Below are 27,711 nucleotides of genomic sequence, written 5' to 3'. Positions count from 1 at the left end.
TCCCCAAATGAAAAGAAATCATGTTCTTTACAAGTTTGAGTTGTGTGAGAAAGAAAACATTGCCAAAAGTTTTATTATCTTTGTTGAATGCTTTCTTTAGTGTTTTTACACATTGTACTTAAAACACATGGCGATTAATATAAAAGCGATTATGTTCTGCGAGTTTCACCCAATTGCTGGACCTAAGATTGTCTACCAGGTAATATTCGCGCTATTAAAACTTTCCCTTTGTGTGATATGCCATTTACCTGCTGTACAAATTTCATTTAATGTGTCCTTTCCATGCAAATAAGTGCATTTAGTTAAGACCTCTATATTTCTGCATTAGCATAAGCACACTGCACCGTGCACACATTGGCCTGGTTAGTCAACGCATTCCAAAAGTTGACTATATGGAAGGCAGTATATGGTATGAAAAATCCACGTATTTTGTTTACAGGTGCCAGAAGACTTCATTTCAAAGGAGTCATTTGATTGTATTGCAGTCTACATAATAACCAAGCCTGAATTGCAAAGCAAAGTCATTACTGTGTACGTGGTGAGATTCATTATGATGATTTTTTGAAGGATTGAGATGTGATGAGTTTCTTAGATGTTTCTAAGGATGATGAGTTTCATGTATTGTTTAGCTATTAAATGTGAAACATATTTTACCAGTAAGGAAGCCAGCCATACCATACCATACTATACCATACCATACCATACCATACCATACCATACCATACCATACCATACCATACCATACCATGCCATAACATACCATACCATACCATACCATACCATACCATACCATGCCATATCATTACTTATTGCTTTGCACCACGACAAATGTAATAGAGTTTGATATTTTCTTTGTTCTTTCAACAGAAATGCATTTGGTGACAAGTTTATTGGTTATCCAGTGTGTATAACCAATGCAAAGTATTCTCGCAATGCGCTTCTATTCAATGTTTGTTTTGTTCTGGATGAGTCTGCAGAAGTTCAAGCCTTTCAACCTGTAGTGAAGAAGCTCGCAGCATATCTTACATCACTTGAGGTGAAAGTTACTCCTGAGTTCTATAAACTCAGACATAAACATTTCCCCTTTGTCGATTTTCCCCTGGAGTTGGTGTCCAAATGCTTGATTAATAAGGGCTTATTAATGCCATTAGTCTGTTAAATATTTCAGCTGGAAAATGGGTTTATATCTGAAGAAGACAGCAAGAAAAGAATTCCTGCAATTCTCACTACTATCTTGCATGGTCTCAATGAAGAAAGAAAATGCATTATTCCCATAAGTATGACATAATAAGTATGACATAATAAGTTTGACATAATAGATTAGTGAAACAGGGGCAAATATGCATTTGAAATTTGCATATGAACAATTCACTGACCCGACCACTATTTGTCAACATTTTTGTCAAAATATTGACTGTGGATGATTTTTGTTGAAGTAGTGAAACTATATATTGTCATTAGCCATTAGGAGAAATTGAAAATATAACACAACAAGTTCATTGTGAATTGTTTGAGCACATTTCTGATGTTAAAACGATCATTGCTTCTTGGGGATTAAAACACAATCCTTATGAAAATTCTTTGCTGACTATTGGCTACTCTTTTTTTTTCAAACATCTACATGCATCTCCAGGGCTGCAGAGAATATCGTATTTTTTTGGCACTGCAAGGCCAACTAAATTAGTTTTTTCAAAAAAATGCTTCATTGAAATTTTTACTCAACCATTGAATGAAGTCATTTGCATCAATCACTGTTATTAAATGCAGTAGATGAAGAAATGGCTTGTAAGAACTACGAAGATGACTTTTTCTTACTTTCTTCCAACTTTCTGAATGCCGAGTGCCTGCTGTCAGGCAGGACGTGTGCCTGTATGTACCTGAAACTTATTCTTTCTTTTTATTTTTCCTTTCTGTATCAACCCTGTTTTCTTTTCTTTGAGAATTCTTACTATTTGTACTTTCAACCAAATTTTTTTCTCCCAACTTCAAAAATATTCTGGAACCGATGGTCCTGTGGTCCGTTATATTATACAGCCCTGTATAGCTCAGTTATCGTCTAAAAAACTTATTTGGCACGGCATATACCAAAAAACACAAGGTAGCTGGTCCTTTTAAATTTTATGAAATGGTCTCTTTTTGTCTTTCTTTAAGATGCGGTGACAACGATCTATCTTCATTTGTCAATGACTAAAGATGACCAGCCTGAAGTGTTTAATCATCATGTTCCTATATTTCTATGGGACAGCTCAATCATTACTGCTGCTCAATGGGATATAACCACTCAACAGGTCAGGCAACAACTTATTATCGTCAAACCAGTGTAATTAACGGTCTTTCTTTTGGAAAATCTTGTGCCGCTATCAGCAAAAACTTTTATTTGCGTATATTGAAATTAGGTGTAATGTCCAACGTATAAGTCGAAAAATTTTTCAATTTAGTTGAATTTTCTTCTTGTTATGGAGGTGTAAAGTTGATTTTCAATGGACCTTGTCCATCGTGTAACGTAGTCTGGGTCGAACAAAACTCTGACGTTCTTGTATTGAGGAATCCCTTTGCAGACGTCATAAAAGTAAGTCGATCCATACTTTTGGGACGACGGACAAAGTCCATTAAAACGAGCATAGTTGCCAACTTTAAAAAGCCATATTTGCCAACTTTAAAAAGCCAAAATGAAACAATTCGACAAACGTAAAAACTTTTTTCGCTGATATTTTGGAATTCACACCTAAATTTAGTATCGCAATTAAAATTTTTGTTGAAAGGGGCGCTTTTACTGTACATTGCTCATTTCTGTAAGAAATTATTAGCAAAATTTGCCATGATTTGTCTTTTTCGTTTCCTGCGGTATCATTATGTTCCAATGGTATGGATTCTAAGGTTTGTAGGAGTTGTGATGGAGGGTGTTGTTGATGGTTGTAGTGACTGACGTTTTTGACCTCCGTTATTGTTTTTGTTCATTTTTTAATCTGAAAATATAGAGGTCAAAACAACACTCACTACAACCATCGCCAAGCATTGAACTAAATTATGACTGGAAGGCCACTTTTAAATAAACATGCCTGTACCTGCATAAAGCCTGGCGAAATGAAGCCATGTTGCAAATCTTACCCCCGAACACGCGTGTTTAGAGGTTAAGTCACGCCTTTTAGTTTACCGTTGTAAACGTAAATTAACTTTCTTTGGACCGTGCGTTGAGAGATTGGGACTAGGTCAATTGCTGGCTTCAAATTTTGGCGGGAAGTATCCGTCCGCTTATTGTCTTTTCAATGTCGGCAAAGCAGCAACAGTTTAACTATCAATACTTCACCTTTTTTCTTCCCTGGGCGATCAACTTCCACAAACTTTGAACGATACTTACAGGATTAAACTATCACTTTAGCATGGATTATCGTGAATTTGGAAAAATCTTGAGCTTGCGAATTTGTCATGTGTTCAAAAATTTCAATGACCAGACCTTATTCTTTAAGTCACTTGTGCGTGCTTCTTGCGAATTGCAATCGACCAGATGAAATTTCCTGTACTAAATGGCGACATTCACAGCATTGATTTGTAGATATTTGCTTATATTCTTTGTTTACTTGTTTGTTTTAAAAGGGTTCAAGGCAAAACGCCTGGAAAGCATTAAGAGACAAGAGAGGCTCCCGTATTCACATATTTACGAGGTGTGCCTATTTTCTTCTAGATTTTACCTTACATAGACGGCTTTCAGCATATAAAGAAGATAGCAGCTCAAGCGGATGTTGATATAAATTTGGTCAGACTTTGTATTCAGAATATGGTGTAAGTTACACGAAGTACATGTTACATTTTCCCGATGTTACATTTTCTCTTAAGCGATGTTATCTCGTCTCTGTTTTAGTCATTTCCAAGTTGTGACATTGATTTCAATTTTTCAGGTACGTTTGTAAATATCAATGGTAAATACTATTTATTTTAACGTGCATTGTATCCTCTTTAGTACGTCAAAGCACCCTAAATCACAACTCCGTATATTTTCCTGTATCACACCACCGTGCATCACACCACTCTACATTTCCCCACCCTTCATCACAGCATTGCATCACATCACCCTACATCACACCACCCTACATCAAAACACTCTACATCACACCACCCTACTTCACAACATCCTCCTTCACACCACTCTACATCACACCACCCTACATTGCACCATTATATATCACACCACCCTACAGAACACCACCCTACATCATACGACCTTACATCACATCACCCTACATTAAACCACCCTACATCACACTACCTTACATTACACCACCTTACATCACACTACCTTACATTACACCTCCTTACATCACACCATCACGTCACACCACCTTTATCCCACATCACAACACCTTACATCAAACCACCTTACATCATACCACCCTACATCACACACCCTACATCACACCACCCATCACACCACCCTAACCACCCCATTCACCATTCACCACCCTACATCACACCACCTTACATTACACTACCCTACATCACACCATCCTACATTACACCACCTTACATCACACCACCTTACATCACATCACCCTACATCACCTTACACCACCCTACATCACACCACCCTACATTACATTACCCTTCATCACAGCACCCTACATCACACCACCTACATCACACCACCCTACATTACACCACCTTACATCACAACACCCTACATCACACCACTCCTACATTCATCACCCCATCTTCCATCATCCACCACCATTCCATACACCCTACATCACAGCACTCTACATCACACCACACCACATTACACCACCCTACATTACATCATTTTAAATCACATCACCCCACATCACACCACCCTACATCACACAACACTACATTACACTACCCTACATTACACTATCTTACATCACACCACCTTACATCACACATCATACATTACACTAACACACATCTCCCCACCTTGCACACCCTATGTCACACCACCGTACATCACATTACATCACATCTTTATGCCAGTTCTTCAAACTTGAGAGAGGAGTGACAGTTTTAAAGACTGTTTAATCAGGAGGGCAGATTAATGAAAGAAAAACATATAAATGGGTAAACTAGTGAAAAAACGGTTTTGTATGGAAAACTTAGAGCATGAAGAAAAACTCTTAGAGAGGATTGAAATGAACAAAATAGGGATGTTTACTTACATCGTCACCACATGTTAAATATGTTACATGAAGTTTTTCACTCTGTAGTACTCCAACGTGTACATTCCAACTCCGAAGATAAACAATTTATTTCAAGACAAGCAACTACAAGAGGAATGCACGAATTATGTTGCTAGGAAATGTAAGTGCTTAATATAACTGTCAACACTTTGGTGTTTTCCGTTCATTTGCAGCCATTTAATTTCTAGTTCGCCGTCCTCCATTGTTTCGTGACGTATTTCAGTTATATTCTGGGCTCAGTGCTGGTGCAACCGTGCGAGACCTTTGTTCGAGATACAACCCGGCGTTTCTACGCATCGACGAACGGTAAATTGTTTAGCTAACTCGTGTGACCAAAGATAGCAAACACAAGCTCGATGGTTTTTGCCCAAAATTGTTTATGAAATGTCAACAAATCTATAAGAGACTAAAAAATGAATGGGTTTATAGGATTTATATGCATATGGGGGATGGTGTGCACCTTCTTGTCATTTCTATAAGGGGGTTAACATTGGTAATTTAGGGAGCAAATCTGTCTTCTGACTTATGTTTTATAGTTAGGAAGAAAAGTCATCATCACTTGTCAAACTAGATCTAGGGCTTACACCATCCATCAAACCATTGCTGACCACTTTCCTCCCTCTATTACCTTATGCTGGATTAGCACGTGAACGCAAAGCCCTTTCTGCTAACCCAGGGCCACAATATAGAGAATATACAGTAGATCGTGTGCAATTGACTGCAATATATTTATTGAGATTACTGGTTGCCGTGAGCCATTTTATCATTCCTCTTGGTCAAAAAAAGCAATTGACTGGATGCCACTATGATAATCACATGTGTAAAAAGATAATCATGGCACGAAAATTTCGATGGAGTGGCTCTACTGTATTTTCACCATACTGTGACAGGGCCATTGGAAGATCGGTAATTTAGGGGCTCATATTCATAAAGACCAATGTACCACAATAGATCATTTTCTCTGATTCCCCTGGGATCAACCTGACTGTGGATGAAGCAGCAATATTTGTGTTTGAAACAAAAGAACTTAATTAAAGTTCTTCTCAATTACTACACCCATATGGCGGCCATGACGTAAGGTGAAGACGATCTATAAAGAACGTTCCTCTTACGCTATGCTGCTGCAACGTCCAACCTGCAATTACACATTCAAGAATTTAATGCTTCATTCAAATTCAAACATTGGCGATTCATGATTTGCCATTAACACTTGTTCTTTATTCCAGATGTTTGATTCAGTTCGGTTTGATGAAAGGTTTCATACGTCGTTTACACAAATTTCCGGTACTTTTGAAACCAGATGATGGCATGCAAGCTTCGCAAAATGAACGTCTAGCAAGGTACGGTTAATACATAACATTAAAATAACCCGAAATCTGAACTCTACAGCCCTCGATCGAGGAAGACGTCCGGACTTAAGTCGATACTCCAGTCAACAGCCTTCGACTAGTGTGTTGAATTTGAGTTCGTACATATTTCAGTCTACTCGGTATATTTAAAAAAACACTTGTAGAAATTAACTAATGTAATATTTCAATATCTAAATACTCACCGCCTCGCCGGGAACTCGCTTGCACAAACAGAAAAAATGTCAGGCATTTAACATATGTAAGTGACATTTTGAGAGTGTCCCCCCTCCCAAAAAAAAAATAAAAAAATAAAATTCTACCGGCGCTATTGTCTTTATACTGCATTAGGAGTCAGTTGATGTTAAAACTCGAGTCCTTATGTTTGTAGTATTTATTTTTCGTACTTATTTTTCCTCTCACCTGCTTTCTCCCTCGTCTTTTCCTTTCTTTTCAACACAGCAACCCCCCATCCTTAAATGTACATAAGTGTCCCGGTGACAAACTACGTCACACGACTCTATAATGTTTCCTAATACTTGAGTCCTTATGTTCCTTGAGTGACCTTATGTTGAAATGAATGCTATTTCTTCCTCAGATGGTTGAATGGAAGCCATAATTATGACGAAATCTGTACCGAAACTGGCATGAGTCACCAAAAATTGGACGAAATCATTGAAAACCACCCTAACATCACCGTTATTTGGAAATGAGAGAAGGGTGAATACCGCTGACAAAGTCGGTCGTGGCGTCCAGCATTCTAGGTGAGTTCTGATTTGGGATTTACCATCAAGAAATTCGGATTGTTGTAATTTTCCATTCGTCGTTAATTCTGACCTTCCTCCCCATGAAATTATATAAATGCAGCTTATAGTAATTATCCGATTACCGATAATTTTTCATAGTAATTATCGATTTATATATTTATCTAATAAAATATTTAAGAGGTACGTATTATAAGCTACAAGTAGTCAAACACCGTTAAAATGACTACCACTAAGGATGTTGAAACTTCAGTCAACTCTTACACAAACAGTCCTTCTCGGGACTCTACTAACCAGGACGTACTACTTTTACAAGCATGTAGCGATACTCTCGAAATCCAACCATTCACTATTTTATTTTATATACATTGTTTATGCAAGGAACTGAAAAGAATTTTAACGTAACATATGTCTTTTCATTTGCAACACTGGACAGTGCAACATATTTTGTTGCAAGTTTCAACCAATGTTTTTCAACTAATTCTTCAGTTTGCCAAAACTGAGACTCGTGTAGTATCAATGTAGCTATCGTCGTAGTAAAGTCAATGGTTTGAACCCGGGAGTTTTGTTAGATGTTTGTAGATGTAGATCGTCCAGCTTGGTAGGGTTTCGAGAAGGACTGATGGTGTTGATGTTGACTGACGTTTTGGCAACCTTAGCGGTAGTCATCTTCAGACTCAAGTGAGGAGTAAAAGTCAGGTTAGTCGTATTTTCCCGCTCTCTCTAGTCAATGACAACATCATTTCTCACTTAACTCTGAAGATGACTACCGCTAAGGTTGTTGAAACGTCAGTTAACATCAATACCAACAGTCGTTCTCAGGACTCTACTAAGCCGGACGATCTACTTCTACAAACATGTTGCTATCATTGCAGCTATCATTGATCGTAGGTAATGACATGTCTTCGGTGAAATTTCAAATCAACAGTAAACTAAAGCTAACTGCGTAACGGTCGAGCCGTGACATTCGCCATTCAAGCTTCCAATTGAGGTAGTTACGCCAACAGTTAGTTATCATATTCATTTATTGAACGTTTGAAAAAAATGACTAAGGATAGTTTTGACGTGCTAAATTAATTAACATGTATAACAATTGTAAATAAGTAAGAAACTAGTTATGTTTCATCATAATTATTGGAACACATTCCTAAATAGTTGAATACGACGTGAACATTAACATATTGCATGTGGCAAACTTCGTTTTTCACGAACAATGTTCGACTCGTTCCGACGTGTCAGAATATTGCATGATTCCAGATTAATGGAAAATTAGCCGTTGATTCTTCACAAACTATGCAGATCGTATTGCCTGCTATTCATTGTCCCCGGGCTCATTTAAAGCCTACTGCCCGTAATCTAAAGGCTCGCTCACACTCACTGAGTGCGACAGAAAAATCACGCTCTCTCTAGTCAATGACTACGTCATTTCTCCAGCGATGCCAATATTTGTGGTTATATATAATATATAAGCCATCAGTTGACAGAATGTTCAGCAGTATACAGCCGTCTTCGAAGAGTTACGAGGTGATTTTAAAGCCACGTTCAGTAAGTGTGAGTGTGTGCGAGTTTTATGATACGGGTTTTTATGTCAACTAAAATGCAGAAAATAAAATAAAACATACATGTGATTGTTGAAAGTGTAACAGACGGCGCCACAAAGGGGACTGGGGAGGCTCAAGATATCCCTTTTCCTCGAAGGTAATATTTTTGCTGCTATTTTTTGTACTTAAGAGTAACTAGGGGCAAAGTGAGACGCCGTAAGTTTAGTAAATGCTTTCTACCCAGTTTCAATTTCCTGGCTCCGTGCCTATACGACAATGAATTTAATGAAAGCCAGAGAAAAACATCAATTTATTTCGCATTTGACACGTTATATATCATATTTAAAGATGGCAACACGAGGTGCATTATGGTAACATGATAACTCAAATTTATTATTGGTTTTCCCGCCATTTTTAAGTTATGTATTCTGAGGCGAAAATTTTATGGTGTCAAGGATCCGGTTGCGTCAAATTGGTGGGAAATGTAAAAAGGGTTCACTTCATGAAAAGTGCGACATTTTGTTTTAAAAATTATTTTTTCTTTATACTACTACGTCAGCCTACAGTTCCTCTATAACGTATCAAAAGCTAACTACGATCGTTTTTCTCATTGTATTTCACTAGTATTAATCGTTGAGCCCGCGATAAAAATAGCGGTAATGCATATTCTTCTAGGAATTCGTGCAGTATAAAATATAATTGTCAAATCTAGTTCCGTTTTACTATAACTTCCACTTACGATTCATATTTCTTCAATTATCAACGTGAGACTCTTTTTCAGAGTCAAAAATATGTTCTATTCCTAAAGGATCACGCAGCAACAACCCGAATCTACTTTCTTTTTTATGATGGCCGCCCTCACTGCAGCATGAAACACATCGTGTACGCCGTCACGTTTCAAAGCGGAGCATTCGTGAAATGCCGTTGCACCGGTGTCCCTAGCCAGTTTTTCTCCATCCGCGGTGCTCACAGGTTCCTCGCCTTGCTCTTTCAGATCGTCTATCGTATTCGTGTCGTCACGCAAATCTTTCTTTAAAGCTACACAAATATAACACATAGAAAACATTGTTGATTCATTGTCAGCGGTCTAGAGCGCAGGCAAGTGCGCAAAGTGACTCATCCACCAGCACATTCGACCTAAGTCATATTATTCGTTACGTGAATATCAATGAAGGATAACAGTTCCCGGATATTATACTCTTCCATGCGCACTGGACGTAAATTCGTGCATTTTGGCTCACTTTCGTTAATGAACTTTCTTTGGGCCATTCATAAAAGGATTGGGACTAGTTAAATGACAGGCTTCATATTTTGGCGGGAAGTACCCTTCCAGATACATTCTGTTCGACGGTCTTAATTGAAAACGTTCCTTTGAAGCAACACAGGGAGTGACTACTTTTATATCAATAACAGTGCTGACAAAATATATTCTACTAGCTATATGTTAAACATTACATACCAACAAGCACTATGGGCGTACGCGGGCAAAATTGCTCAACTTCTGGTATCCATCTTTCCCTGACGTTTTCATAACTATTTGGCGAATCAACAGAGTAACAGATGAGTATGACATCACTTCCCGGATAAGAGAGCGGTCTGAGCCTGTCGTAGTCCTCTTGTCCAGCAGTATCGTATAGTTCAAGTTCGATGTCTCGCTCGTCAACTGTTAGTTCCTTGACGTAATTCTCGAAAACCGTCGGAACGTAGTCGGGTGGAAATTCGTCATTGCGAAACACCATTAGTAGACATGTTTTCCCACATGCACCATCTCCGACAATGACAAGTTTTAATTTTATAAACGACATTACTCTAGTTTTAAAAATAAAAAAGTTATTAAAGAAAAGTAAGGGTGTAGCCAGGACCTTCATTTGGTTGGTAAGCGTTAGACGGTCGGGCATCACTAACTACTCAAAGTTGACTTGAAAAAAACAGACTTTTGTAGTCCTGTAGAGAAAGATTAAAATTGTCGTTTGCCCAGTCATGGATAAAAGTCCATAATTCTATTTTTATCTGAATTTTTTCATCATTAGACATTCTGCGATGAGTTTTATCAAGTCTCACTATGTTACTACCGATGATTGATGGAAAAATCAGAATTAATCGCAAATTATCATAATTACAATTTAGAAATGACACACAGCACTAGACTAGTCAGAAGTGAAACGATTTTGGGAGCCTTGACAATGCTTCCAAATAATTTCCTTTCAAATAATTTACTCTTTCACTTATATTTGACAGGAAAGGCGAATCCGAATCTTTGAGACTATTTATGTCTTTTGAATCACATTTTCTTAAAATGGTATGTGAATTCTTCTAAAGATTCTGTTTTTGTTCCAATTTTTTATTGTTTTGACAAGTGCAAGTGGCGGCCAATTGAAATTGGATTGACTGGTTTCAATCGGAAATATCGTTGCTAAAAACTATCTGAAACTCGTTCCAATATTCTATGCATATTTTCCCACTGGAGTCGGGTTATCAGCCTGCTACATATATCAAATTTATTACGATATTAAAATGTACATTAATCTTTGCAATCGCAAGAAATTCGATGGTTCAATTTTTTTCTATAAAAAGATTGAAAGCAATTACCGTTGATATATTTTTCGCCTTTGTCGACACCGATTTGAAAATACCTACGTGTAAACGATATTCTGGTGACATTTATCTATTGTGAATTCACCGAATGGTCACAAGTCAGAAATTTCATTGTATTAACCGACTTTTCGTAGCGGTATTTATGAATACACGCCGTGTAACTAAGAGCAAACCACAATCAAGTATAAGTGCGTATTATAAAAACAACTTTGGCGGTGTTTTGTAAGTATAAATCACACTAATAAGATAATAACTGAGATTTCGTAAGTACTGCATAAATTTGCATAAAAGTTAAAGACTTTTGTTTATATGTGAAGAGGGGAGAGAGTATGAAATAAGTCTACGTTTAGTCCTACGTCTACCGGAAAATTGAACAGCAAGGTGTTTCGTCGGCAGTACAATTATCAACGGAAATTTCAAACATTTAAAACTATCATACCGAATATTTTCCTTGATCGCTTTATAATGATATAAATATTTGCTTTTCGAAGCCCAAATCAAGTGATTTTCCCTAGTTCAGCAACGATTTCACAGTATTTTTATCTAAGTTTCAACTGATATAGAAGTACTTAACGAATACAACATGAGGTCGACATTCAAACATTTCTTACACTGACAACCTTCGGCAGAACATTTCTATTGGCCTGTAGTTATCGACAAAACAGTATCCAAACATGTCATACATCAATATCTAAACTTCACCGTATCGATGTAAGCAAGATAAATTGCGATAAATCACGAGATAATCACAAATGCAAGTGTTTGAGCATTTGAAATCACTATCTCATGACCGTTTAACCTTTATAGGCGAAGTATGAAAGGAATTTATCATTGAATACCGTGGTGAAAATTTATACCGAGTCCCCTGTGTGTAAACAATCGAAATGAAGGGCCAACTTACTTCGAAATCAATGCCACAAATTCGGTAAACAACAACTACACAGTATACAACTGTTTTCATTGTGTTTAATGATAAAATTTCAAACATAAAATGAGTGATTTCCAAGGTTAGATAAAACATAGCCGCTTTTTTCGTTTCTGTCAAGTCTGGATAATTTAAGTCGCGGATACGATAGTTATCGACAAGAGTTATCGTGTTCGACCTTCGCACGATGAATTTAAATCGTTTCCTTTACAAGATTATTTTCAAACCGCATTTGAATTGAAAGGACAAGCATTTGAAGTATTGTTCTGATTCTTGGTGCAATGTGATTGCCGATAGAAAAATATAATAAGATATTTCCTAATCATAATCCTTCGCACACATATTTAGCTTCAATGAAGAACGACATTCGAAATTATTACAAGTCATAATTCGTGTTTGGAATGTTGCAATATCACTACTTGTCTTTAAATTTTCGTAGAAATAAAATCGTCTAATGAAGTCGGTTACCTTTGCTAAGAATCTTCGATTTTCTTCGGTAAATGTGAATCGAACTCCGCCCAATAAGTCAGCTTTCCTGCTCAATCGTCGTATAGAAAGTTGCTGTGTTCTTATGCTGTTAAATATTTCTCCGCGGTAGGCGGTTGCTCCTACTTTTATGAATTTATTCTAATTTATGCACGTACGCGCGGATTAAATTGCGGTTATGTAAAATACATGAGTGCGCGCGGAGCTATCGAACTTTGTTGAAGAAGTGTAGCGCACGATAATCGAGGGCATTTTTGTCTGCAATACCGTTGTTTTTTTTCCAGTTATACTTGCAGTCAGTTTTCCGCAATCTTTATGATTGAATTTGATCTATTCGTCAGCTCAAGCATGCTGTGTTTGTAATCTGTCGCCAGACAAATGCATGTGAAGAGCATTTGTTCTAAAGACTCGATATTTTTCAAAACTTCAAAGCATATATAAAGGATGATACCCAAATAGGAAGTATATAGATTCAAGCTTGGAATTGATCTCAGATTCTCATATTTTATAGCAGAGCAGCCCAGTTAGTTACCGGTTTTGAAATCTTTTGTCCAGAGAGAGGACAAAAGCGCTCCAGAGATGTAGTAAAAAGAAATTCCTAAAAATGTGGTCTCCACCTTATTTGAATTTTTATAGTATCTTGTTTCATGTTGCGCACAAAAACGGAACTACACAATTTGGCATTTTGTTTTCTCTGTTCGCGAGGAGTCAGGTTCGTAGGAGGATTGGGAAGGAGGGGGGGAGTGATTGTGTGCTCTAGATCACTTAAAATAGATGTTTAAATGTATTTGCCATTTTTTAATCCCTTTGTTTGTTATCCTAAGAGCTACATTCTTTTTGTTAAATTGTCTTCTACGCTTGTACATCCACAGAGTTTCTAACAGAACGAAAAACGTGCACGCAAAACAGCTGAGTGGTGTCCGTATGAGCAACAGAATCATCCCTCAGCATTTTTGCATATCATGATATTCCATGCATGGAAATTTTATTTCTGATTAAGTTTGGAACTGACTGCAGTGGTCTTAAAATGACATGACCGCCATCGACGCCAAGACATATCTTTAAAAGTTGTATCACCGCACAGTAAAAAGAAATGGGCCATTTTAGCCCCATGAGGTCGTTTTGGCTTTTGAAATTGCTAGCCGTATTGGCTAACAATGAGGGCTAAAACAGACAAAGTTGTTAAGCTAAAACTGGAATTATATCTTTACTATAAAATGAGTATTACCATACTACTTCATTTTTGTTTCTCACATAACAAAAAGTAACTTGTGAACCCTAATGAAATTAGACACTTACGACTTTATTGTGCAGTCTCAAGCTAATTTTCTAAATTTCTGCTGTCTTTTTATCGTAGAATGGCGCTTTCCTTGATGAAAAAATAAGAACGCAAATTCAACCTTGTATTTTGGTAGTGGATGACCTTTATCAAAGTGACACTATATATGTGGTGGCAGAAGGAATAGTTTTGTGCCATGTAACAACCAAAAAGATTGGCGATGCTCTTGTTGCTTTGTTGGCCACGTACTATATGTACAATATAAAATACATTGAGGGCAAGAATGTCTATAGCTTTCTTGACATGGCATTATTGGGAATTATCCCAGAGAAGTGTCCATCTTCTGTGAAAAGTTTAGTTGGAGTGTTATCAAATGTGTTCAACTAATCATGAATGCACATGGTTATATAGATTATGTTTTATTTCAATTCTTTTTTGTGAAGTTTAATTTGAGTGAGATGAAAATATGTGCACGTAAAGTATTTTAATGAAGATGTTAAGCACTTATGTGCTTACGTATATTATACGAGTCTTGTTTATTGTAAGCTTTCAGTAATTTCATTTCTTTCCAGGGCAATGGGCTGCTTTTTAGCCATTGCCGATTTGATGAGATAATGGGGCTAAATTGGCTATTCTGTTTAGAGCTGAATTTCACACAAAAGGGGCAAAATAGCTCGCTATGGGGCTAAATTGGTCCTCTTACCTGGGGCTGTTTCAGCTACGTTTTGGGGCCAAATTCGGCCCCTCTTTAAAGGGCCAAAATTAGCTCTGAATTATGGGGCCATTCTGGGGTCAATATTTTGGCTCCTTTTCTTTTACTGTGCGTATGTTATATATTTCCGGACTTATGTATAAGCTACACACAGTCACACAGTTCGATATCGTTCCAAAAGCTACATAAATTCGATACAATTCTTCTGTTACACAATATTTAGAATTTAATGCGGAAACCAAATTAAGGGACTGTGTAACATGATCCCAGCTAACCGGGATTCAGTATGGCATGAAATGATTTTGAGGCATTAAAAGGAGGCAAAACTTCAAGCGTAAAAGTTGCATCTGTTTGTTAAGCACCACAAGTCATTCCTGTTGTAATTCTCAAATAAGGCCAAATTGGTCGTTTTAATTTTAAATGTTTTGCGAATTTATTAAATCAGAATATTCTGAAATTAAATTGCTCGAGAAGATTTATCTGCTGATGATAAGTATCGAATCGTTTCCATTTGCCAAAATCCTTTAACGCTTGGCTAAATCCCGGCTACCCGGGTTCATCTATCAGTTCCTAAGCGGCTGATACAATTGGCTTTGCAAACAGTTGAAATTTTTAACCTTGAAGTTTTGGCTTCTTTCAATCCCTTGAAATCATCGGGCTAGCTCGCTATCTGGGCCAGCTCGCCTCCACATAATCAGGTCCTAAGCCAATTTCATGTTGATTCTGAGCTCGATTCTTAGCTTGAATTATTTATTTCTTTAGCTCGATTATTTATCTTTACAAAATTGATGAAGTTATCTGACGTGGATGCATTTCCTTGGTACAACGCGTTAGATCTTTGACTTCGCATTTTTAAGATAATGTTCATTTTATCGAAGACTTAAAGCCCTGACGGAAAATACTAGTGACTGATGCCCTAACGCTCCTGGGATAATGATATACCGAGACCGTGGCTTATTACCACGGTCAGCAGTCTTTTCTCAACGAGATGTCGTAAAAATCAATAACGAAATATTTAGAAAGACAAATTTAAAATTTTTTTACTATTAAAAGAGAATTTTTCATTTTTACGAGATTAAACAACGAAAACTCGAATGCGCTTTCTTTTTCCTTATGGCCGCCTCTTGCAGCGGCATGGAACACCTCATCTACATCGTCTCGTTTCAACGCTGAACATTCGTGAAATGCCGCTGCTCGTTTCTTCTTCGCCAGTTTTCTTCCTTGTTCAGTGCTCACGGGCTGCTGCCCATTTGTTGCCAGGTATTCAGTCGTCGTTGTGTCGTCACGTAAATCTTTTTTTAAACCTACAAATTACAATTAAAACAAAATCCTGTTAATTTATTCGTTAGTTGTTAAGAACGCGGGCTCGTGAAAAGCTACTGAGTGGAGTCCCCTGCGTGATAAAATCTATATTGTGGTAAACGTGAAAGGATTTTACTGACTAGCGCTGCAATTTGTAAATCACTCCAAACAAATTGAATGTTATGAAAAAATTTTTGGTGATTTTTTTGTTTGGATTTCTAAATCGGCGATGGAATGTTTGAAATTATTCAAGGTGACTCTGAACCAACACGGAAATTGAGTACTTCTGCAATTATGAATGAAACAACTAAATTTGGTCTATTTATTAAACATCACATACCCACAAGCACTATGGGTACACCAGAGCAATATTTCTTAACTTCCGAAAACCATTTTTCCTTGACGTTGGTAAAACTTGATGGCGAATCAACCGAGTAACAGATGAGAATGACATCACTTCCTTGATAAGAAAACGGTCTGCTGCTGTCGTAGTCCTCCTGACCTTTGGTATCATTTAGTTCAAGTTCGATGTCGTGCTCGTCAATTCTGAGTGCTTTAACGTAATTCTTGAACTCGGGTGGATCGTATTCGGGTGGATATTCGTCGTTACGAAATACCATCAACAGACAGGTTTTTCCACATACTCCATCGCCGATGACGACCAGTTTTAGTTTAGTATACGACATTATTCCTTATTTTCTAAAAATAGACAAAAATGTTAACTGGGCAAATACGCAGAAAAAGTTGAACGACTTCTGAATTCCCTCTAAATCAACACACCATGTTGTTTTTTTTAATGGTCTGTGAACTATACTGATCTCTCCCAAGGATTTAGAACTCAATCCCTAAGATATCTATAACTACCGTGTCAAGGGAGGCAAAGACGCCATATTGAAAGGTGGAAAAACGCAAAATTCTTGATCAACATATCATATCAAAAATTTTAAAAACCAAACCTAGACCATCGATTTTGCAACTGTAATCAATGTTGAAGAAGCGGGTGTAAATATCGTCTCTTTTGCCACTTTTCAAGATGGCGGCTTGCCTCAATCGTAGTGTTTAGGTCTTTTATACCTCTTCTTTTCTATAGTACAGCAATGTTGTCTGTTTTTTCCGAGAGTACGGCTGCCGGATGTTACCCACCATATTAAAAAAATATTTTTTAAAAAATCACATTTGCAATAAAAACTTAAAAATATCAGTACTTTATGTTTATGTTATAATATAAAACCAATATTAAAGAAACATTAAAATATTTAAGTTTTTGCCTGTAATATTTGTATTTTGTAGTGTGCAGGTTCTAGACAGAGGCGTAACTAGATTATTAATTGGGGGTGCATATTCATATTTTCCGTTGTGCCTTACTGATTTCTATCAAAAGTGATTTGAATTTCAAAAGAAATCAGGCACAACTGAATATATGAATATACACCCCCTCCCAATTAACGTTCCGGTTACGCTTCTGGTCGTAGATTTCAGGTCGGCCCCAAAGAACATCATTTTAACAGGGCTTCTTAAAGGTATATGAATTCTCAAGTTTCCCGCGTGTTTCTGGTCTGCTTTTTTGACTTATTGATTGTTTTAAGAAACGTTAACGTATTTGATTGGTTAGAAAAGTGCCGTTCGTCAACATTTCGAAAACAAGATGGCGGCCTATTGAATTTGGATAAATTTAGTGTAATAAAAAAAGAAAATGAAACTGTAGGATGGTATCCAAACATTTTACATATTCCAATCTATTGTTTTTACAAATAAAATGTGCAATGTACGTATTTCATGTATATCTTATCTGCCATTTGCCGTTTTTCTTTAGGTTTTGCAATTTGTGTTACTCTAAAAATCTAGTTATATGAGCCTTCTGCCTATACCAAAATGCCTGTGATAACGAGACTGTCTGTTCTATACCAAAAAGTCATTGATGCAAATTATACATTAATTTCCCAATCGAAAAAATTCGGCTAATAAAACATTTCAACGAAACAATTTGAAAAAGTAACAATACACAATGTCGGCGTCTCGCAACGTATAAATAAGTCATATTGGCGGTGACTGAACATAATTCTAATGCTGATTGTTATAACAAACTTACTCGCTTGCTTGGACTTGAGTGTTGAGCTGAACAATTTTATATTACTTTTTGGAGAGAACAAGGCTGCGAAATAAGCAGAAAACAACAAAGAAGAGATTTTGCGAATTTTTACTGGATTTGTTTCGCTCCCCTGAGAGTAAATGATATGATAATCGTGGTCGTTAAAATCCCCAGCGCTCGATATTAAGGTCCATACTTTTTTTGCCTGGGGAAAATAACAAATTTTGAGCAAATAAACGTGCACTTATTAAGCATGCGCGGATATGGATGCGAATTGATCGATGTGTTTTGGTTTTTCAAAAATGCCAGAAAGCGTTTGGTGTAGAGGTATAAAACGTGAATCATAAAATAGAATGAATTTCAATAGACCAATGGCTTTCTTACATGTGAAACAGTAAAGCTTAGATCTCCTCAATAGCCCATGGTCGTTCACTTTTGCCAAGAAATGCTCGCAGTGAAGAATTTGATACAGTTGTACGATGATGTTAAATATAACATCTTGTTATGCGTATTTTCTATGTCTAATTGCATTTAAATCATTGCTCAGATTCTTGGCGCAATGCTTGACTGCCGAAGAAAAATATAATGACAAATTACTAAATTATAATTCTTTATAGTCTATGCTTCAGAAATGAACAATATTTCAAATTCTTTTGGAATGTTGCAACCTCATGACATTGTGCGAAAATTCGCTTTGAAATAAATTTGTCTCATGAAGATTACCTTCGGTAAGAACCTTTAATTTTCTTCAAAAATGTGAATCATCCAATAAGTCGCTCTTCCTGTTCAAACGTATCGAAAGTTGCCGTGTTGTTATGAAGGTAAATATTTCTCTATAATTCGCTCAACCATGCTGTGTTCGTAATTCGCCGCTATGCAAACTACTTTATTATGTAAATAATTTCACACTAAATGTTGGGTCTCTTACAAAGCTTTAAATGAGTAAATAAATGACGATAACCGAGCCAAGGACTCGATGTTAGGAGTCTTGGACGAATTCACACTTTTAACAGCCCAGTCATGGGTCTTGAGAGGGTGAATGTCATAAATTGTCTATTAAAGAGACGAGAATCAAAAATAGCTATGTAAAACACCGCGATTATTGCTACTTTCCCATTGACGCAGAATTAACTAAGAAACTTGATCGTAATAAAAATCGCTCGAGAAAGCGTCCAAAAAAGTTGGAATAACTAGAGGTTCGTTTAGAAGAAGTAACATAGGAGGAAACATAAAGGGTAACATTGAAAGGAAAGAAGTAACATCGGAGGGAAAGGAGTAACATTGGAGGGAAAGAAGTAACATTGGAGGAAAAGAAGTAACATTGGAGGGAAAGGAGTAACATTGGAGGAAAAGAGTAACAATGGAGGGAAAGGAGTAACATTGGAGGGAAAGGAGTAACATTGAGGAAAGGAGCAACATTGAGGAAAGATAACAATGGAGGAAAGGATAACATTGGAAAGATAACATTGATGGAAAGGAGGACATGAAAGGAAAGGAGAAGGAAAGGAAATGGAAGGAAAGGGAACATGAAAGAAAGGAGAACGAAAGGATAACATTGGAAAGAAAGGAGATTGAAAGGAGGACATTGAAAGGAAAGGATAAGGAAGGAAGGAGAACAACATTGGAAAGAATAATGGAGGGAGAAAAATGGAGGGAAAGGAAAAATGGAGGGAAAGGAGTAACGAGGATGAAAGGAAAGGAACATTGGAAGGAAAGGGGTAACATTGGAAGGAAAGGAGTAGCATTGGAAAGAAAGGAGTAACTTTGGAGGGAAAGGAGTAACATTGAAGGGGAAGGAGTAACATTGGAGGGAAAGAAGTAACATTGGAGGGAAAGAAGTAATATTGGAGAGAAAGGAGTATCATTGGAAGGAAAGGAGTAACATTGGAAGGAAAGGGGTAACATTATTAGGGTAACATATATTGCCTTGTATTGAGTGTTATTGGTTTTATGCATCTAGTCCCTGAGTCTGGTTACGTAAGTACTGTGAGACATGCTGTAGCAATGACGTCAATCAACGATTCAAAGTGCTTGCTAACACAAAGTGATTGTTGCTTGAAACTGTTCAAAGCATTTATTGTCTTTACTTCATGTAATTGTTTCGTTAAAGATAATAACAGTATACTCGACAGTTTATAATAACCCCATAATGACCATTTATTCGTTTTCCTGACCCATACAGGTGAATGATCTCCCCCACCTTAGGTATATTTGAATGTATTGCTGAGGTGCTCATATGGCCCTGGAGATCTGGAAATAATACAAATTGAAAAACTACGTGTTTTGTTAATGCAAATTCTAAGCCATAACCATTCCATCGTGCACTATTTCAAATCATATTTTCGTAGCGATATCGTCCTTAACATTAGCTTCTACACCTCCACCAATCCTAGAGCATAAGTCTCTTCTCTAATAGCAATACGTTGGTTGGCTATACCCAAAACAAGTAAGATGTTATTTACTTTTATGCTCAAAGATATTTTCTTTTGTAAATATTATTTTCGCCACACCAATTCTTTGTTAGATTTACAATTTACCATACCATCTTTCTAATGCACGACAAGACACTATTTTTCACCGGACTTTTATTGTTACTGTATTAAATGTTACAGGTACAAATGACGTGTAGGATCAAATTAAGGTTTGTTTTATGTAGTCAAAGTTAGAGTAAACTGTAAAAGTTAGTGTATATGTAGTCATCCTAGGCGATCGTGGCCAATTTTGGCACTTTTTCAATTTTGGTTACATTTCTAATTTGTATTTTATTTAAATACATGCACCATAGAGGAATTGCTATTTGTAATACGATTTATTTTGCGGTCCATCTGGAAATTAGGGCTATCATCAGAGCAGGTGTTGCATTGATGCAACCAGTTACAACCCTGTAACCAATATGCACGCTACTCTGTCGGTAGGATTTCGCCATTTTTAAAGGTGTTTGTCGAAAGTACGGCAAATTTGCTTCAATTCGCATTTTGGGGATACGATGTTCTAACAGTTAATTTGACACTCCGAGTGATGTTACGAAATACGAAGTTCGTTAAATTACAAATGACAAATTTAGTTTATGAACTTCGATACACGAAGTTTGTGTGAACTTTGAACGAAATTGACTGTAACAGAGTAGATTTTTAAAATTATGTCACGTTGTTTCTGTTGCGTTTATTAGAAATATGTCTAATTCAATGAATTTTTCAAATTTACTTACAAGTAGTATACACTCTTTAGGAAACATTGTCTTTCATGTAATGATTTAGAATTTGTTATACCATCTTGTGTAATTACGACACATTTACAGCAGTGGCTGACATATTTGAAAAAAGACAGGAATTTTCATTGCACATTTATTTGTACCACAACTAAGGCACAAATGATGTGTGGGCTCACAGATTAAGCTTTATTTCAATTGGGATTGAGCTAAACTGTTAACCAAACATCAATGTTACTCATGTGCTAATCATCAGCAGCATGGCATATCAGCAGATTTAGTCCTACTGCGTAAATTATAAACATTACGATGCATTATTCATGTATTTTAATTAATTGTTTTTATAGTTAGTAATTGATAAAACCTTGCCAGGTTGACTTTTTCTTAGCATATCATGAAACACAATAACTTTCCTCATCTTATTTCTTGCTTCCCTTTCATTGTGCAGGTTTATTTTCATGGCATCCGACCATGATGGTTTGGTGCGATGAAACTGTAATAAATAATACACCATTAAATCTTCCTGATCAATTACAATCATCCAACCAACATACACCTTATAAAGGGTTTAACTAACAATCATCAAATATTGGAGGCATGGGCGCACGGGCCAGCGTTTTTATGGGGTAGTCGCTACATTTTCGATCTCAAATGACCTAATTTACCCAACTTTCTAGCAAAAATGCCCGACTGGCTTTGTCTGTCCAATTATTAGAATAAGCCACATTCCACATCCTAACATGGCTTTCATGGAGCTTTCACTCTTGAATAAAAATTCACCTGCTTTACAAAAACAAATTAGGATGTATTTTATAGGAGACAAATATTGGAGCTTTAACCCTCAGAATCTAGCTCATTGTTCTTTGTTGTCAAAAAATGACACAAGAAAATTTTAGATGTATGGGACATTTTGCATGTTTATACACACTATATATATGTATATAAAATATACCAGTAGTATTATATGATGAGATGTATATTTGAAACAACATAATTCATTTTGATGTAGCTCATGACTGTTTGAATAGAAAGAATCTTAATTCGTATTTTTTTGCAGATGTGTAATAAGACTAAATTCGTGCATGTTCAATATTTCTGTTTTACATAATTGCCGTAATTTAGAAAGTACTTGAGATCTTTAAGATAAAACGATTAAAATAACATAAGCAATTAAAATGACAGCGTTGGAAAGAAAGAATTCTGTCACCGTCATAAATTTCATCATAAATTTGAAAAAAGTTATGTCTGGCATAGCGAAAGACGAACATCAATTGATTTTCTTGCCTTGACAACACAACCATGAAACACAAGACACCTAAAAGTTCCATAGAAGAAGTTACAAGCTGCATAAGTCATACCAGAATCTGAAAATATTGTCCAAAATAACAGTCATGAATAAGGATTGTAAAGAGTTTAGTTGTTTTATAGAATGTTAAGACTTCTCATGTTTTACGATTGAAGTTAATAGCTATGAGAAAAAAGTTGGACTTTACAATTGAATTTTTTCATTGCCAGATTCCAGCGCATTGTTCTTTGTGTTAGAAACTTGCATAATTCTTGACTTGCAATCATTCTCTTGAGATTTATCAAACAATGTTGCTCGCCAACGTCGGCTGGTGCCAACAATAGCACTGATAAAATAATCTTTTGTATCATACCACCAACATGGCTAAATTGCAAGTCAAGAATACATAGCTACTTGTACAAGTTTATGACATCATGCCAGAAATAAGTATTTCGTCAGTGTAGTCTTAGTAGCCTGCACACAAATCTTCGGAGTTTACATGTTAGGATATTTTGTATTTTCATTCAAATTATGTACATTTGATGCACAATTTACATTTTATGATATGAACATAATATGAACAAACTTGCGTTTTTTTAGGAAGAATTTTAATTCCTGTTTCGTTCAAGCTAAATGTTAAATGACATGAAGTCTGTGTTCAAAATTCTTGTAGTACATAACTACCCCAATTAAAATGTAGGCGTTGGGGAATGAAAACTTCCTTCACCGCTTTTTTAACGACACCAAGGAACGTAAGTTTCGAAAAATAGTAGTAAGATGATTGCAGTGGACTGGTAGTAGTTGCCTGTTTGGTTGTTAGCAATGTTGGTTTATGTTAAATTTGAACCGAGCAATAACATCATGTCATGCAATTAAAATGCCATGCTATTTTTGTACTTAGCGGATGGGCCACTTGATTATACAAAAATATTTGGCATAACCAAATGGCACATTTAAAGTGGCACATTTAATGACAAACACTCTGCTTACGCAAGTGATTGTCATTAATAGAGGGGGAAATCAACAGTTCAACTGCTCGTGTTGAAGGAAATTCTAAACACAACAAACATAAACGCCACCGAAGAAAGACGTCAAAAATCATAAGTCTTGCCTGAACAATCAAGAATTCTAATAAGGTGCGTTATTCTTCCACCAACTATTTTTTTAGCATTTTTAACAAACGTGTATGTAGTGGAAAGGTAATCGGTCAATATTTTTCATCATACCGAGTTCTATCCACATCATAAATCTGTATAAATATAAAATAAATATAATATATAATATATAAATAAAATAAAATAAATATAAATCTGTATAAATATATATAGATTCGACAGGGGCGGATCCAGACTTAATATCAAAGAAGAATTCTTTCGTTTTATTCATTGCAGTGAAGGTTTAGCTAGGAAGAATCTTGCCTCTGTCATTTTAAAATGCTTAAACGAGGATCTTTGCTTGGACATAAATGATTGTCGTGGACAAGGTTACGATGGTGCTGGTGCTGTTTCTGGCCACATAAACGGTCTTGTTGCACATATTAAACGCTTAAACAAAAAAGCCATCTGCACTCATTGGTATAGCTATAGACTTAATTTAAGCATTTCTTCATCTCGCTCTGTTCAGTCCGTTAGAAATCTCTTGGAAAGAGTGAAAGAAGTTGCAAATTTTTACAATTCTTTTGATAGAAGGCTGCTTCTACTAGAATCCAATATCACCAAATATTGCCCACACCCTTTAAAAAAAGGTTGAAAAGTGCTTGCAAAACTAGGTGGGTGGAGCGCATTCAAAGTCTTGACACGTTTGAGGAGCTATTTTTGCCAATCGTTTTCACACTTGAGGAGATGTACTACAATCTTAAACGCAACAGCAATGTAGAGACATCCAGCAAAGCAGGCCCTCTCTTTCACTTTCTAGCTAGTTTTAAGTTCATTGTTTGCCTGGTTATAACAAGATGCTTTTTCGACCTTACTCTTCCTGTTACCCAATTACTTGAATCTTCTAGTAACGATATTGCACATGGTTTGCATTTGATTAACTCTTTAAAAAACTTAGGTCGTGCAATACGTAATGATATCGATAACTATCATACTGGATGGTATAGAATTGCTTTAGACTTAGCAGCGAAGATTTACTGATGATCTTCCAAATCCTATTGCTTTGGATGGTGAGCTTGAATTTTGGGAAGCATATTGGAAATCTAAGAAGCAAGATAGTCTTTCTAATAATATTAGTTCAACACTAATAGCCATTAACTTTCCGAGGTTTGAGAATATCAAAGTTTTGTTGAGAATTTTAGGAATCATTCCCCTCTTGTGAGTGTGAGAGATCGTTTTCAGCTTTAAGGAGACTTAAAGAGCATAGTCGAAGTACGATGGTTGAGACGATTGATTCGATAAAAACAGCACAATTTTACACCCGTTTTACCTCTAAAAAATTTATTCCTGGACAAGAGTCGTGGTTTGATACAGTTAATGAACTTAAATAACATCTAGTTACCATGACGTAGCCGGCTTAATTGTTGCGAGGTAAACCTTCATATATGCCAGCTACGTTTTGCTTTATTCAATGAAAAAACAATCGATTTCAATGGAAGTCAATACGGCATAACATGAAAATCTGAATACCTGTCCCAAAAATAATCGAGCTTCCTACGCCACTGTGTTATAAGTATTTTCTAATTGCATTTAAAATAAGAACGAATAGTATTTGAACTTTGAAACATAATTAGGATTCTCATCAAAATACGATTCCCAAAATAAATTGTTACTGCCTGGATAAAACATGATAAACTATTGCTAAATGATAATTTTTTGTACTATTTAGTTAAAAACAAACAACATTCCACATTGTTACTTATCGATCATTGGCTTACTGCAATCTCACTACATTGTCGTGAAGTTTTCGTAAAAATAAATTTATCTTATGACGACAGTTACCTTCTAAGAATCTTCGGTTTTTTCAATAAATGTGAATCGTCCAGTAAGTTGCTGTTTTTTTCAAACGTCATGTCAAAAGTTGCTGTGTTGTTATATTGGAAAATATCTCTCGCTCCACAGTAGGTCTCAATTGAGTTATTCAACTAAATGCATGCCTCAGTCGTCGTTATACAAAGTTTGTACTTAATTATGTGAATAATTTCATGTCATTAAATTTGGAGTCGCTTAAAAGTTGAAAGCAGTCGCAGATGTATTGGGAAATTGAAAATACATTAAGACTTACATTTAATATTCAAAACATTTTTCAAACAATTCCGTTGCTATAAACAGAATTATTCTTATACGGTATTTTGAAGTTAAAATGAAGCACTGTCAGGTATTCTGACTTAACCAGATCTGCCAATGCTGAGACATTATGCATGAACAAAGATAACAAAGAATAAAGACCCAGGGATTCAAGATAAGGAATTCGGATCCGAGTGACATGTTCTATAACAGCCCATGCAGTTACCTCTTTAAACTTATATGTGACAGTTTGTTTTTTGAAATGACTGTGAAAAAAGCCAAGAGGGAAGTGATTTGCCAAAAAACATTTCACGTTCAGTTATCTTACAAATTTCATAAATAAAAGTATAAATTTAGTCCCTTATTTTTATGTCTCGCCCATTCACCTTAGCTCGATCGTAATGAAAATTGCTCGAAAAAGAGCGCTAAAGGGTGTTCAAAAAAGTTTTTTTCTTTCATAGAAGCAGCGTAGCCAAGTTTTAGTCCAGTTAAGTGGGAATTCCAGAACTTTTTCATCATTAATTTCTTTCGAAATCTATTGCTTTCGCAGCGAATGAACACCCAAAATTTAACAGATCGTGCAGTACTGAATAAACGTGCTGGCTGGACCACTGGTAGCAGCCACTGACAGAGTGTGTTGGTTGAGTTCATTAATTAGCTATATAATATATTTAGGAGTCGTGAATAATATATAAGATTTTGGTCACTTAATAGACAACTTGCATTATTACGTTACTTAGTAGTCACGTCACATGAAAACATTGCAATATGGCCACCTAGCGAAAGAGAGTTTACTGCTGATCTTAGTCACATTTCTGAGTCAAGAAGTACGGCCGAAGTCCCTAGTTCTTTTGAGACTCTTGCACGGATCTTCAGAAAACTTCCAGCTCAGAAATTCACGGCAAATCTACGCTAGATGATTCGATATTTAAATCGATTGCCAACTATTGTTCCGAAAAGCCACAAAACCTTCTCCAACTAAACTTCGTCTAACTGAAAAAGCAAGAATTAGGACGCCTTTTGAAACCAAGCAGATTGTTTTCTCAAGTAAAGTCTCAATGCAATGGTAATGTTTTCATGTGCGTGACTACTAAATGACGTAATAATGCAAGTTGTCTCTTGATGACCTATTTGATTGACCTATCTTGGAAGTTTGTTTTTCAATTCTCAAAACCCAACAATTACCCGTATGTTAACTAAACTGTATTATCCCGACGTTGATTGTTTATATATAGTTCATGACGAAGTCAACAATGAAGACGTGAGTGATTTTTTTTCTATTTTATAGCGTCTGGTTACTAATTCTACATACTACGTGGAGCTTCTACAAGATATTTTTTTAATCACCAAGTTCCCCTTCTGTTTCTATATAGTTTATGAAAGACTGGAGAAGGTATCGACGTAGACTTATTCAAAGGATTTGATAACTCGATAAATTGAATGGGTGTATAGAAAGAATGCAGGAGCACTAGGCGATTTGCTAAGCGTGCTTCTAAAGATTCAAAACCTCTATGTCCACTTTAAAATATTCTAAAGTAGTTAGCATGAGGGGTGCAACACTTATACGGTAAGGTTAGCTCAAGAACAAACGCGTAGCAGCAGTTAGCAGTCCCCCTTAACCAGTGACGGATTACTTGAAACTTGAAACTTGAAACTGTACTAGTCATCAGTTGAAGGAGTTGTATCGCACATGCGCATTGATATCAATTCAATAACTGCGTAATCATATCATTGACAAATGCAATCATGTGTATGTTGTGTCATCGATA

General features: G+C 36.3%; 3 protein-coding genes across 5 annotated transcripts; 1 reads left to right on the top strand and 2 right to left on the bottom strand.

Moving 5' to 3' along the window:
* Window positions 1-34: 34 nt before the first annotated feature.
* Window positions 35-14,646, top strand: LOC124433979 (GATOR complex protein NPRL2-like). 2 transcript variants are annotated; one of them, XR_006944665.1, is made up of 12 exons: window positions 35-199; window positions 440-531; window positions 868-1,036; window positions 1,169-1,277; window positions 2,152-2,288; window positions 3,683-3,780; window positions 3,860-3,896; window positions 5,217-5,310; window positions 5,378-5,495; window positions 6,416-6,529; window positions 7,134-7,299; window positions 14,204-14,646. XR_006944665.1 is itself a non-coding variant. In XM_046983844.1 (11 exons), the coding sequence occupies exons 1-11, from the start codon at window positions 128-130 to the stop codon at window positions 7,246-7,248; spliced, it is 1,155 nt and encodes a 384-aa protein (XP_046839800.1). In that variant the 5' UTR covers window positions 35-127; the 3' UTR covers window positions 7,249-7,665. The 2 variants fall into 2 exon arrangements, 1 of the variants encoding a protein (XP_046839800.1); XM_046983844.1 differs by lacking the exon at window positions 14,204-14,646 and having other exon boundaries at window positions 7,134-7,665.
* On the bottom strand, window positions 8,307-12,969 carry LOC124433980 (ras-like GTP-binding protein Rho1). Of its 2 annotated transcripts, none has more exons than XM_046983847.1 (3): window positions 12,829-12,969; window positions 10,300-10,657; window positions 8,307-9,878 (listed from the first exon to the last, which is right to left on the bottom strand). In XM_046983847.1, exons 2-3 carry the CDS (start codon window positions 10,643-10,645, stop codon window positions 9,643-9,645), a joined length of 582 nt encoding a protein of 193 aa, XP_046839803.1. In that variant the 5' UTR covers window positions 10,646-10,657; window positions 12,829-12,969; the 3' UTR covers window positions 8,307-9,642. The 2 variants fall into 2 exon arrangements, with proteins under 2 accessions (XP_046839803.1, XP_046839802.1); XM_046983846.1 differs by having other exon boundaries at window positions 10,300-10,649; window positions 12,829-12,892.
* Window positions 14,647-15,703: 1,057 nt separating the features above from the next.
* Window positions 15,704-19,066, bottom strand: LOC124434353 (ras-like GTP-binding protein Rho1). Its single transcript, XM_046984235.1, has 3 exons — window positions 18,952-19,066; window positions 16,480-16,838; window positions 15,704-16,141 (listed from the first exon to the last, which is right to left on the bottom strand). The coding sequence occupies exons 2-3, from the start codon at window positions 16,823-16,825 to the stop codon at window positions 15,867-15,869; spliced, it is 621 nt and encodes a 206-aa protein (XP_046840191.1). The 5' UTR covers window positions 16,826-16,838; window positions 18,952-19,066; the 3' UTR covers window positions 15,704-15,866.
* Between the last annotated feature and the right edge of the window lie 8,645 nt (window positions 19,067-27,711).

The sequence above is a fragment of the Xenia sp. Carnegie-2017 genome, unplaced genomic scaffold (assembly GCF_021976095.1).
Source record: "Xenia sp. Carnegie-2017 unplaced genomic scaffold, XeniaSp_v1 HiC_scaffold_14, whole genome shotgun sequence".
NCBI lineage: Eukaryota > Metazoa > Cnidaria > Anthozoa > Malacalcyonacea > Xeniidae > Xenia > Xenia sp. Carnegie-2017.
The sequence above is the reverse complement of the archived record's forward strand: the minus strand, read 5'-3'. Positions and strand labels throughout refer to the sequence as shown.

What these genes read in the sequence shown, in the direction of transcription:
- LOC124434353 (XM_046984235.1), bottom strand. Translation starts at nt 16,825, where the DNA reads ATGTCGTATACTAAACTAAAACTGGTCGTCATCGGCGATGGAGTATGT. An exon ending in TGTACCCATAGTGCTTGTGG is followed by an intron (nt 16,142 to 16,479) that starts GTATGTGATGTT and finishes TGTAATTTGTAG; the next exon opens with GTTTAAAAAAAGATTTACGT.
- LOC124433980 (XM_046983847.1), bottom strand. Translation starts at nt 10,645, where the DNA reads ATGTCGTTTATAAAATTAAAACTTGTCATTGTCGGAGATGGTGCATGT. An exon ending in TACGCCCATAGTGCTTGTTG is followed by an intron (nt 9,879 to 10,299) that starts GTATGTAATGTT and finishes ATATTTGTGTAG; the next exon opens with CTTTAAAGAAAGATTTGCGT.
- LOC124433979 (XM_046983844.1), top strand. Translation starts at nt 128, where the DNA reads ATGGCGATTAATATAAAAGCGATTATGTTCTGCGAGTTTCACCCAATT. An exon ending in GACCTAAGATTGTCTACCAG is followed by an intron (nt 200 to 439) that starts GTAATATTCGCG and finishes TTTTGTTTACAG; the next exon opens with GTGCCAGAAGACTTCATTTC. An exon ending in CAAAATGAACGTCTAGCAAG is followed by an intron (nt 6,530 to 7,133) that starts GTACGGTTAATA and finishes TTTCTTCCTCAG; the next exon opens with ATGGTTGAATGGAAGCCATA.